This window comes from Grampus griseus (assembly GCF_964374135.1).
Source record: "Grampus griseus genome assembly, chromosome: 1".
NCBI classification, from domain to species: domain Eukaryota; kingdom Metazoa; phylum Chordata; class Mammalia; order Artiodactyla; family Delphinidae; genus Grampus; species Grampus griseus.
This window is the reverse complement of record NC_139017.1, coordinates 156,272,722-156,285,978: the sequence shown is the minus strand read 5'-3', so window position 1 is coordinate 156,285,978 and position 13,257 is coordinate 156,272,722. Positions and strand designations below refer to the sequence as shown.

Here is a 13,257-nt window from a genome sequence, read left to right as displayed (position 1 = left end):
GTTGCCTTCTGGGTGGCAGGCCCTGTGCTGGGTCCCAGGGATGCAGAGATAAGTAGGACAGAAGCCCATCTCTCTGAGAGCTCCCAGTCTAGTGGGTGGGACAGACACAGGTCCATGTGACAGCAATGATGTTCAACAAATATTTATTGTGCATGCCTGACAAAGTGTGAAAGCAATACAGTGGTGAAAAAGATGGGGACAGTCTCTGAGCTCCTACCTGGACCTTCAGTGTCTTGAGGAGGCCAGATCACGCATATTAGGGTAAAAGGGAAGGCTTTCTGGAGGAGGCTGGGGGAGGCGAGCTGGAAGGTCATCCTGAGCCAGACCCAAGTAGGAGGATGAGTCTACAGAAAGAAAGGAAATCTATTTAAGCATTTAAAAAACAGAAATGATTTCCTGACTGGCAGCCTTCTGAGGTATTATCGGTCGCATGAAGGAAGAAGGCTGTTTTGCACTTGCTCCAGTAAATTTTCACTGTTTGCACCCATCGGCCAGCCCTCCAGGCAGGAGAGCCACTGGGACTTGGAACCCAACGTGCTGCCTTGTTTGAACTGTTCTCCCAACAAACCAGTCCTTTGTTGCTACAGTTATTAAAACAGTAAGAGAGCCACCTTTCCGCTCTCATCCACCCCCACGCGGTTTCCTATCATCCCAGGGAGCTTCCCGTCCTTCCCTGCGCTTACAGGACTCATTCTGGAGGCTTTCTTCTCAAGACTCAGCTCAGGAAAAATGGGACGAATCCTGCTTTTTTGGAAAAGTTGCTTGGACTACATCCCCACTTTTATTTATTAAAAAATTTATTTTTTAAAAAACTTGAAACCTAGTGATGGGAGTGATGAAGACAAGACTCACACGTGGAAACTCGGACGGATGCCCTAGAGCAGAAGCCAGTTCTGGAGACCCTTGGAGTCTAATGCTCACTCCAGGCTAGCATTTGCTCCCCTTGGAGGGGTCAAACCCCTCTTTGAGAATCTGAGGGAAGCTACCGTACACCTTTTGCCTGAAACACATCCTCACATCCCTTGACATTTTAGAATGTCAGAAAACCCCAGGCCCCGGGTTGGAATGCTTTTCTCATGGACACTTAGGTGTCCCCTTCCCTTAAGCTTCCCAGGGCTGGGTCTCAGCAACTACTATGACCCCAATCACATTGACATCAATGCATCCTCCATCCTGGTTGTCAAGTGAATTAGTGCACAAATAGTGCTGCAGATAGAGGTTCAAGGCCCTTGACTCTTCTCTCCTCCAGTCTCCTTACACGTCTGTCCATTGCCTTCATGATGGTTTTTGATTCCCTGCTTCCTTGCAGGTCTCTCTTCTGCCATTTTCAGATCGTCTCCTCTTACTGTGCCTGGTTCCTTTCCCTCTTGGATGTCCTTCGCCCTTTACCAGCTTCGTCTCCCTGAAACACATGAGCAGCACTGCTCAGGCATCTTCCACGGCTTCCTCATTGTCTTCTGAACCCCCGACCTGGTCTTGAAAGAGTCTCTGCAGTTGGCCCTCCCTACATCTCTCGGTGCACACCTGGCTGCTTTTCTCCAGACTCTCTGTAAACCAAGATGTGCCGCAAGCAGGTGCACATTCCCTTACCTTTGCTCAGGTTATTTCACTCCCAGGAATGCCTTTCTTCCACCTCTCTCTGTCTACTGAAACCTTCCCCATCCTTAAAGACCTGGAATTAGTGTATCATTCTGTCAATTTTTCACTGCTCACCCCATTTAACATTTCTCCTTCCTCTCTCTTCCACGTTCCTTTTTTAAAATTTAAATAAACAATTATATCCCCTCTCTTTCCTAAGAGTTTAAAGGTGGCTTAGATAACAATAAAATAAGGAGTATCCCAGTATACTTCCTAGCTGTCACCAAATTGCTCAAACTTTCTGTGCCCCATTCTCCTCACCTGAAAGATGGAAAAAGTCATAGTGACCAGCCTGAAGGACTACTGTGGAGGTTAATGAAAGAATGTGTGCAAAGTTCATACAGCACCTGGCAGAAAATAAGGACTTCAAGTTCATCATCTTCGTCCTCACCCTATTATCATTACTATCAAGGACAAAATGGCAAGGGTTCAGTAATCAAGAATGGTATGGGGAGAGGAGACTTATGTACCAGAAAAGCTAAGCTAAGGAAAAGTATTCAGTGGAGGCCAGCGTGTTGCTTTGAGACTCTAGGCAGCTGGGGCAAAAAGTGGGAATATACCAGTTAGTTTCTGTAACTCATATCATCTAAGAAGAGAAAGCAGAAGAGGTCATCAGGAGAGATAAATCCTTCCTTAGCTCTGAGGACCCAATGGTAGGGGTCTTTATAGGTGGGTAATAGAAGGGAAGAGTCAGTTTATAACCAGCTCTTGTGTTGACCGTTGGCCAGAGGGGAGGACACAAAGTCCCAGTGGGATGTGTCAACGCCACTCTGGCATAGGGTTTCTGATGAGGTGGTCATCTGGCGTGTATTGTGCGCTGCCGGTGGCGACAGTCTTTCTTCCCCCACCTGACCACGGCTTCTTAAGGGCAAGGGCTATGTCTTACTCATCATTGTCTCCCCAGCGCCCAGCCGAGTTCCTGGCACTCAGTGGCAATGCAGTGTGTATGAATGAATGAGTAAGTGAATGATAGATGAACCATAAAAATGCCACTGCAAGGAGAGTGAGGCCCAGAGGATGCCAGGATCCAAACCAGACGTCACAATCATCAGAGGAAGCATTGAGTGACGTAGGGACGGGATATCAGGAAGCCAAGACATTGCAAGGTCTTTTCCTCCTTCTGTCTTAAGCTTAAGAAGGCAACTAACATTTTCTTGAGCACCTAATACGTGCCAGGCTCTGTATTTCAATTTTCTGTTTATCACATTGTCTTAGCAACCCTTCCCAGTTGATGGTCAATATTATTCCCATTTTACAGATGAGGAAGCTGGGGCTCAGAGAAGTTAGGCAACTTGCCCAGAGTCATCCAGCTTGGAGGGGGCAGAACAAGGATAGGGACCTGGTGAAGCTTTAAGACCAGAGCTCTTTCCCTACCCCAGGAGCCATTCAGAATAGCCCTTCCTCCTTTTGCTTAATACTGGGAACCATGAGCAGTGAAGGGAAGATGAATCATGATTAACATCCCACGTCCCGTGTCCCCCTTTTTAATTTAATTTTATGGTTTTGGGAGCCGTGTCACTGGTTGTAGGAGCCTGCAGAGATGGGCCACCGGTGGTTTGGTTTAATCCCCTTTTTAATATCTTTGTTGCAACGTTCTTTCCAATTCTGCTCCCAAGTCACATTTAAAAAATACCTTTTCCTTAGGGTAAGCCTTCTCTTATTAAACAGATTCAAATGAAAAGTTTTCAAGATAATTTGAACAATAAAAATCACTCTGTAGCTCCTAACCGAAGCTCCTTTATTGCTGTATTTATTCCTCAGTATTTCTTGTCTCATTCCCCAGCTCACTGAATCCTTCATCCCCCAGACCTTCCAGTCCGAGTCTCAACCCCTGCCTGCCTCTGTGTACTCCTTTCTCTCCCCTCCAGACAGATGGAGGGTCAGGGAGGGGGCAGAGTGGGAGGTCTCACTTCCACCTGCCAATCTGTCTTAGAAGACTGTCCCACCTGCCCTGAGGGACAGGCGGGGGTGGGGAGGGGAGCTGAAGTGTCTGAAGGGAAATTCACACCTGCATGTGTGTCCTCAAGTACATCATTTGTACCAGAACTGCAGGCCTTGGGGCAGAGGGTGGAGGAGGGATCCTGGCTCAGAATGCAGATGCCTGGGCCCCATTTTTGACCAACTGAACTGCCATTTCCCCAGGAGTGCCCAGGGAATCCGCATTTGAAACAAGCACCACAGGGGATTCCTGTGCATATTTGTGGGAAGTTCTCTGATACTTTGGGGGTCAAAGATGATGGAACCTTAGGCTTCAAAGGGACACCGCTTTGAGAAAGAGGTGTTCCAAAAAAAGCATGAAGGAAGGAGATCGACCGTTTTTGTGCTCTAAGAGGATGCCAGGGACATTGTAAAAATGGACTCTACTCTGTGTGAAGGCCTTTGCTAAGAAATGAGATGAACTTCTAGCCCAGGCGTGGCATTCGGGCAGCTGAGGGATTTCACAGTGTCTTCTCCCTTAACCCCGGGCGATGTCAGCATCCCCACGGTGCAGGTGACCGCAGTTTCAGCCACTTCCCGGCTTCCCACCCCCAGCCGGCCAGGCCCTGGGCTGCGAAGGGTCAGCGGGCCTCTGGGCACCGCACATCTCTCCGTCAGAGCCGCTAACATTTGCATAGCGCCTGTTACAGTTTACCAAGCGCTTTCACATTCATCATCTCACTTAATCCTCACGCCGCAGCCTGGAAAGCGGAGGAGGGAGGGGGTGGGAATCAGAGTTTTCTGAAGGCCCGCTGCCCACCACACCCCCACCAGAGAAGGGCCAGCAGGTGGAACTCAGTGGCTTTCCAGGTACCTTTGGGACACAGGTGCACAGTCGCCTGGGATGGCAACTGAATCTGCAGTTTCTCTCAACTGCCCCTCCCCCCTCCCCCCCCCCAGACTGAAAACAGTTGGCCCAGTCCCCTCAGGCTGTGAGATAGGGGAAGCCGCCCTCCTTCCCCCTTTCTTTCTTCCCGCTGGGCTTCTACAAAGCTATGGCGGTGGTGTGTGCCTGGGTGGTGTGGTGAGGTGTGTGGGCATGGCTGTGGTGTGTTTGCGTGTGTGGGCATGTGCACGTCTGTGGTATGTGTATGGGCATGGTTGTAGCATGTGTGTGTGTGTGCATGGCTGTGGTGTGTGCGTGGTTGTGTGTGTGTGTGCACACAGGTGTGTGTGGTTGTAGCACAGCTGTGTGCCTGGGTGTGTGTATGTGCGTTGGTGTGTGTGTGTACATGGCAGTGCTTTATGTGTGTATGCATATGCGTGTGTGTGTGTGCACAGCTGTGGTATGGGTGTGTGTGTGCACATACGGGTTGGGATATGTGCATGTGCACGTACGTGACTGCTGTGTGTACACACATATGTTGGTGTGTACGTGTGTGCAGGGTATGGTGTGTATACCCAGGGCAGTTCAGTGAATCCTAGCTCTGGAGGAGAGGAAAGATGAAGACACCAGGTAGCTTTGACAGAGGTGGCTGTGTCCCTTCCCTCCACATTGGGCAGGGACCATCCTGGGTGCTGTGACATAAGCTCCAGGGGCATTGAAGATGGGTCCCTGTTCCCCAAGCAGACAGGAAGACCCAGAAATGTCCACCAGCCTTGGTCAAGTGAGGATGGGGGCCGATCGGGGGATGATGACTTTAGCTTCTTCATTTAAAAACTGTGATAACTGTATGTCTCTGTGCCCGTTAGCTTTTGATAAACAATAGTCCCTTGGTATCTACAGGGGATTGGTTTCAGAATGTCCATGGACATCAAAATCTGCGGCTGCTCAAGTCCCTTACATAAAATGGCGTCGTATTTGCATATAACCTACACACATCCTCCCATATACTTTAAACCATCTCCTGATTACTTATAATACCTCATACAATGTAAATGCTATGTAAAGAGTTGTACTATACAATGTAAATGCTATGTAAGTAGTTGCCAGTGTGCAGCAAATTCAAGTTTTGCTTTCTGGAACTTTCTGGAATTTTTTTCCCAGTATTTTCCATCCACGGTCGGTTGAAGCCACCAGTGTCGAACCTTTGAATACGAAAGGCCGACTGTGTAACAAACCACATCAAAGTTTAGCAGCTCAGCACCACAGCTTCCTACTTAGCTCCCATTTCCGTAGTTGAGCAGTCTGGGCTGGGTTCCACTGGTTGGTTCTTCTGGGAGAGGCTTGGGTGGGCTTGGCGGGACGTGCCTCGTGCCCACCCACACATCTGCAGTGTCTGTCGTCACCCAGGTCTGGCTAGTCAGCTGAGGACCTTGAGGTTTTTCTCCACGGGATGTGTTATCCTCCAGCAGACTTTCCTGGGTTCGTCTATGTGGAGGTTGCTGAGTCCCAGGAGAAACAAGAGGTTAAGCCCTAATGCCCAAGCACTTTCCAAATCTCTGCTTTGTTACTGAACCAAGGTGCATGGGAACTACCATAGGGTCAAAACTGTAATTGGTCCTCACACCACCCCACTGGAGCTGTTGTGGGAATTCAAATGAGAGTTTTGCATGGGGAACATTTTGCACAGTGCCTAGCTGGTTAGTTCATTCTCCGTAGATGCTCATCCTTCTGATTTTGTGAACTAGAACCTGAGGTTTAGGCATATTAGACAGCTTGCTTGAGGGCTGGCCTCCATTAAGCAGTGGGAATCCAGTTTCTGCCTCCTTGCAGGCACTGAGCTTTTTAGCCGCTCTGCTCTGCTGCCCCACCCACGCAGACACGTGAAGTCGGCCTCACCCCCAGCCAGGAGGTCAGTCTCCCGATGGAGCCAGAGCCCTTCCCTTGCTTCGGTCTTCAACCACCCATGTTGCCTGGGCACCGGGCCTGGGTACCGTGTTTGTCATCAATCTGAAATGCCATAGTGGGAAGAAAATAGTTGTTTTGGTGTCCTCTTCCAGCACTAACAATTTTCTGCTTGCATTTTTCTGTTGTTTGGCTCAGATGAATAGCAGTTTTCATCTTTGCTCTGTGTTATCATGAACACAGAACTGCTGTCGGGGAGCTAACAGCATGCTTGCTTAGTCATTATTCTGGGAAGGGGTGCCAGCTAGTCAATAGCCTTTATTTTTATACGACTCTATACACTGCAAATGCAGAAATGATGCGCGGGGCCCGTGTACAGAGTCGTCATCAGACACCTATCATCTCCGGAGGTGGGCAAAGCAGAGGTAGTGGCAGCAGCTGGAGCCCCAGCACCAATTCTGACTAGCTTCCTTTGTCAGCGCCCGGGAGTTGGGTTAACGGCCCCGAATGATTCACTGTGATAGAGTCTGTGGCAGATTTTATGCTTTTTACCAACTCAAAGCAGAAAGCAAATAGCACGGGAGAGGTGCCAGCGTCGGCAAAACTTCTTAAGAAGAGCGGAAGGAAGATAGATACCAGGAAACGCGGGCGGGCAGGCTCGACGTGGAGCCCAGCAAAGTTGTTGGGAGGGAAAAATCCGTGAGCCCCAGAGTGGTCGCTAAGAGTTGGGCGGGGTCTGTGTGGGTTCTGCTGTGGGACTGACTTATAGGGGTTGAGAGTTCTTAGGACCTTGCCAAGCAGGCTGGTCAGTGTCATCCGGTCAGCTCACAGGGGTGCCAGGCCCAAGGTGGGACATGAGATGGAAGGCCAGAAATAGAATCAAATCCAGGCAGGTTGCAACCATTGAAGGAGTTGGGCAGTCTTTGGCCACACGACTCTTGATTTCAAGAGTTTCAAGAAATGGACAAGGGTAAGGACAAGTTCGTGGGCCAGTTTATTCATTTATTCCACAAATCCTTACTGAGCTGGAGGTATGTGCCCAACACTGCTCGAGGTCCTGAGGCCTCCATGGTGAACAAGATACAGTCCCTGCCCTTAGGGAGGATGAGTTGTTGTAGGGAGTAAAGACATAAAAAAGTACTATATGATGGTGATAAACACTAGGAAGAAAATAAACAGATTGATGGAGCATAGAGTGCCTAGTAAGAGTCAGTCAAGGGATGATCTAGCATCCAAAGGAGGTGCAAAGGCCCTGGGGTTGGAATGAACTTGACATCCCAAGGCATATTTATAATACCAGAGTGGCCGGAAGAAGAGGAGTCAAAGCAGGAGAGGGTAACAGGGCCACTTTGTGGGGTGCCCCGGGGGGTCAGAAAGGAGTTTGGATTTTTAGTCTATGTGTAGTGAGAATTCACATAAGGGTTTAAGTGGGGGAATGGTTTGATCTAAGTTCTAAGAATGTCTTAGCTCTGCAGGCATGCAGTTTTCTAGAACAGAAAAGAGCAAACGAATCTTGTTTTCTTGGGGCTGGAGAGGGCAGTTAGGGGAGACCCTTGCTCAGAGACTTGTAATTGTGTGCATTACACACAATTACACACACACAGTGTAATTGTGTGCTGAATCTTGACTGCAGCAAGGTATTTGATAAAGGCTGTCTTGGAGAAGTGGAGATGGGATGATAGCGACTGGATTGATTTATTCCCCCAAAGTGTTGATCCAGGATTACTGGCAGACTGGGGGCGGGGGAGGGTTTCCAGCAATGTCCCTAAGGCTCAGCCCTGGCCTCCCTCCCCTTCAACATTTCTATCCATAAATTGGTGGGGGACCCAGAAGGCGTGCTTATGAGACATGCAGCTGACACAGAGCTGTCAGGGACAGCTAATGCCACGGATGACAGGCTCAGGATTCGCCGTGATGATCCTCCACAAGCTGGAGTGAGGGGATGATCCTAGCCATATCCCTGATTGCATTCAGATTGGGGAACAAAGCCCAGCCACGGAGCAGGGGCCGGTGGACCTCACTGGAGAACCATCCCTGGAAAAGAAGCCGGGTTGGGGTAGGAGGAGGTCAGGAAATCAGCCGGACCCGGCAGCATCCTCACACCAGTCTCTTCACTTTCTCAGCGACAAGGTCCTTCGCCTCTTTCAGGCTCACTTTTCCCATCTGTAAAGGGAGAATGATATTGTCTATTGCCCAGGGACGTGGAGAGGATTAAATGCAAGCATATATGTGGATGCCTAGCTTCCAGTCTGGCCTGTAGTGGATTCATGGCAGATGCAAAGGAAATAGGAGTTTGTAGAGGCTGTCTCGGGGAGGGCCAGGTGCTCCGGGCCAGCCTTTCAGGGACACATGGGGGACCCACAGCCAGGGTGGGCCCCTCTGTTCTTAGCACTGCCCTGCCCCTTCTGGGAATGCCAGCTTCCTAAGAGGCCCATTGACCCCCATGATGTGTCCAGAGGAGAATGACCGGGGAATATGAACAGGGGTTCACACTCAGCCCCTGCTGGGTCCTCTCTGCCAGCCTGGCTCCCGGGTGGGGGAGGGGTAGGAGTATCCTCTCAGGTGCAGAGAAGGGACTGCCTGTGGGATGGCTTTTGGTACAGGGACCTCGGGCCCTGTGGGTCTTTTAGAAGCTGCTTTGACTTCTCCTTGGAGCTGATACTTTAAAGGATTCAGTGGTGAGACTTTTGTGTGTACGTCTATTATAGAACATTTTTATTTTAGAAAAAAAAACAACAACGAGAAACCAAACACAGGTAAAAATAGAACAACTAGTATGTGATGAACCCATGTACCCCTCACCCAGCCTTAGCGATGATCAACATAGGGCCAATCTTATTTTATCTATTCCCCCCGCCCCCATCTTTTCCCTCCCCTTGCTAGGTTAAGTTTAAAGCCAATCCCAGACATAATGTTACCTGTAAATACTTTAGTATGTATCTATAAGAGATAAGGACCCTTTTTGTTGTTGTTTAAATATAACCACAATACCATTATCCCAATTTTAAAAAATTAACATAGTTGAGGAATTCCCTGGCCGTCCAGTGGTTAGGACTGTGCACTTTCACTGCTGAGCACCCGGGTTCGATCCCTGGTCAGGGAACTAAGATCCCGCAAGCCTGGCGTAGCATGGCCAAAAACAAAAAACAAAAAAATAACATAATTGTGGTGAGTCTTTCCAATCCAGAAGATCTGCTGGTACATAACTTGCTTTGCAAGTTTGGGGGCAGGCACGGGAGAGACAAAAACTGGTCCCTCAAGTATCTGGTTTCTGTGACTCGAGACTCCCCTGTTCCCTTTGAGGGTGATGATTTGCAGTCTCTTTATTCCAGGTGTTCCCAGGGACACGGCAGGAGAGGGGGGCCAATTTATAGACCGAGTCTAGAGTGAGAAGGAGGAAAGGATGGGAATAGGAGAGAGGCCAGGGAAAGAAGGGGAGAACAGAGTGGACCGCCTTGCCTCATACACGGCTTTGATGGCCTCCGGGATCTTCCAGGGCCAGCCTGCTCCCACTCTGCTACTCACAGCCACCGTGTACCCAGGGCTTCCCTGGTGCGTGTCCATGCTGAGCCTGCACAGGGGTTACTGCACCAAGTTCTCATCCCACCCAGCGTCTGGGCACTTGTAATGTCATACCCATGTCACAGGTGTCATACCCTCATCACAGGGGAGTCCCTGAGTTTCCAGGATTTGACGTGAAATACGCAGAGGTGCCCGATTCTGACCTCGGTCTGTTTGGCTGGAGTCTGCTTTTCCTGGCACCTCTCTCAGCTGCCAGGCCTGGGGAGACCACATGGGGGGCTGGTGGTCAGGAGGCATTGCTTGCCTCGGTTGTTAGAATAGTGACAAACTCCCAAGTTTTAAACTCTTCCCTGTGCTTCCCAAGTGCCCTGGCTACCCAAAACCTTTTCCAGGACCCTCTGGGCTTCATCAGGACCCAGCAACTAAGGGGTTAATACCCAGCACAGTAGGCAGTGGCTGGTCGTCAGATGTGGAGACTGTCCCCGGTTCTATGTGTGATAACTGAGTCATTTTGTGCCTGCACTGCACGTGTGTGTGTGCGTGTGTGTGTGTGTCCATGTGCGTGTGCCCATACACAGAGCATTACCAGGAAGGACCGTCCCTGCTGGGCGCATTCCCCAGTCATTATTTTCGGGGCTGACTCCACCCACAGAATGGGTTGGCAGCGCAGGAATGTGCACAGGGCCTCCCCAAAGCTCCACTCACAGGGGGCTTTAGTTTTTCCCTCTGCCTCTTTTTTGCCATTTTCACCACCTTCTACCAGCGGTAGAGCATTGAGCAGTTTCCAGAATGCTCTGTGTAGGCCACCTCATCCACCCTTCATGGGAACCCATCCAGGAGGGATAGCAGATGGTTCTAAGCTGGGTGACCATGGTCCTCCTGGGAGTGCCAGGGAGGAAGTTTCCCCCTTGCCAAGGAGGCTGGCCACAGGCCAGGCCAGCAGGATTGCTACCCTGTCCCACACCTGGAGAGAGCCAGCAACCAGGAGCCTAGCGTCCACGGGACCATCAGGCCCCATCAGGCTGGTGCTGGCCGTCAAGGGTCCAGGCTGGAGCTCCCGGGGTCTGAGGTGCAGGTAGAGGCCAGTGTTTAGATACAGGGAGATGTTTATGAACCTGTTCAGGGATCCAGAAATTGTCAGTGCTCCCAGGAAGCGGGCCCCAGTCTGTGGTCTGGTCAGAGGGCCATGCCAGCCAAGGTGGACATGGGCATCCCCGGAGCCACTGTGCAGATTTCAGGACCAGGGGCCCAGCCAGGCTGATGGAAGTGTCGACATACTAGCTGACACGTGTATTGCCCTTACCGTGCCAGACATGGTCTGAAGTGTCTCTATGATATTCCTGTTCACCAAGAGAGGAGACCAAGGTGCTGAGCAAGGGGCCCAGGATCACACAGCTGGGAAGTGACAGAGCCGGGCTGTGAGCCCTGAGGTCCCCTGCTCTCACTCAACCATCCTGCAGGGCATCTGGGGGCTTCCCAAGACTCAGCCCCAGCACTCTGGATGCCACGCTCAGAGCTGTCGACTCCGTCCTGTCCCCTCTTCTGCTGGTCTTTTATTGCTTCCGGTCCTGAGCATGACTGAACAGGGAGAGATGGACAGAATTAAGGCTCAGCTCACTCAGCAAGATGTAGTATTGGGAGAGGACCCAGGCATCCCGATTCCCAGAACCAAGCTCTTGGTACTGTGCCCACTGGTGTGGTGTAGAAACCCCTTGGAGTCCACTGATGGTCCATTTTCTCTCTTAAAAAAGCAATAGGCTCTCACACCTGGAGACGTGTTTCCTCCATCCCCTTTCCTTGGGGCCTGTGCCCTGCTGCACAGCCACCCTCAGGGAGCTGGCACTAAAGCCCTCTGTCTTTCTGACCTGTTTGCAGACCTCTGGAACTCACCAGCGGCAGAGATGAGATCTCCTTGCTGGTGGAACAGGAGTTCTTGAGCCTCACCAAAGAGCACCTCATGCCGGTCACAGAGAGCTCCGGGGAGCTGAAGGCACCCGGCAGCTCCCTCGAGGGGCCCAGGCAGCCGGCTCCCTGCCTTCTTGTGCCTTCGCTGGTGGCGGGCAGCAGTGAACGCCCAGCAGCCTCCATCACTGCCGGTTACAAGCTCCTGGAGCCAAAGGTGGCAGTGCCCATTATCGGCAGCCGGCAGGACTGCAGTTCTACCATGTCTACGGTCACGGGCACCCTGCGTACTGCCAAGGTCAAGAGTGCCAAGGGGACAGAGGACAGGGGCAACAGCCTGGGGGCCTCCAACTCGGAGATCAGCAAGCTCCTGGCTCAGTTCCCACTGAAGTCCGCGGAAACGTCCAAGGCCCCCGACAACAAGACGGTGTTGGAGGAGAGCACGGCCATCAAGGACTTCCTGCAGAGCAGCATGTTCAGTGGCCCTGGACCCGGGGAGCCCGCGCAGCTGGGCCCATTCCTGCTGCCAACTCCCCCGCCTCCTCCAGCGCCTCCCGACAAGCTCGATAAGCCCCCCAGACTCCCTGCTCAGAGGAAGCAGCTGCCAGTGTTTGCCAAGATCTGCTCCAAGCCCGAGGCTGACCCTGCCATGGAGGGGCACAAACTGATGGGTGAGTGGGTCTGGGGGCAGGGCTAGGGAATGGGCCCGCAGGGGAAGAAACAACTTACCGGGCTGCGTCAGGCACGTGCAACGTCTTTGCGCAAAGTAGGATGACGTGGCCTCGCTGGCGAGCACAGTGCCCCGGTACAGGCTGTTTTCAGTCCCCACAGGCCTCCTCTGTGGATGCCCGTATACAGGGCACAGCTCTTGTAAGCAGATACAGTGGCTCTGAATCCAGTGTGGCTTGGGAAGAGGGAGAAGCCCATCTGGTAACTGACTGGGTTTTTAAATCCACAGGCACCCAGAGTACATTGAAGGAAACATTTACCCTCGCTGGGTCCAGGGTGAAAGTGCAGTGTGAGGACTTTAAGCTGGATAGGAGGGAAACTTGATTGGCTTCTCGTGGCTCCTGTTCCAACCATGAGGCTTGGTCCCCTCTCTGTGGGGCAGGAGGGTGAATGTGTAAACTCTGCAGGTGCAGTGCAGACTGCTGGCCCTGGGATTTGTTCCCAGGTACTGCAGGGCTTTAGAAAAGTGCATTCCCACTCCTGAATTGAGGAGTTCACAGCCTCCGCAGGAAATCCAGCCGCCTCCCAAGTTGCCCCCACCCCACTCCCAGGATTCTGCCTTTTGTGCCTGTTCCGATCCGGCCACCCAGACTGGATGGTTCCAGGAAGGCAGACTGATGGCAGGGGCATTCACCTGCTGTCAGCAGTCACTAGGAGAAAACCAAAGGAAAAATTCCCCCCAAGCTGTGAGCATGGACGGGTAATGGAGAGTTGCCTGTGTTGGGAGGGCCCAGATCCATCTTCCTAAGAAAACGGGAACA

The 13,257-nt window shown here is 51.6% G+C and overlaps 1 protein-coding gene across 1 annotated transcript in view; it reads left to right on the top strand.

The window, feature by feature from the left end:
• LOC309825687 (uncharacterized protein C1orf94) overlaps window positions 1-13,257 on the top strand; it is a gene marked incomplete at both ends in the record, with an annotated part of 35,955 nt that overhangs the window by 5,183 nt on the left and 17,515 nt on the right. Inside the window, 1 exon segment of the mRNA XM_082659322.1 lies at window positions 11,741-12,438. Coding sequence (XP_082515448.1) covers window positions 11,741-12,438 — 698 coding nt within the window.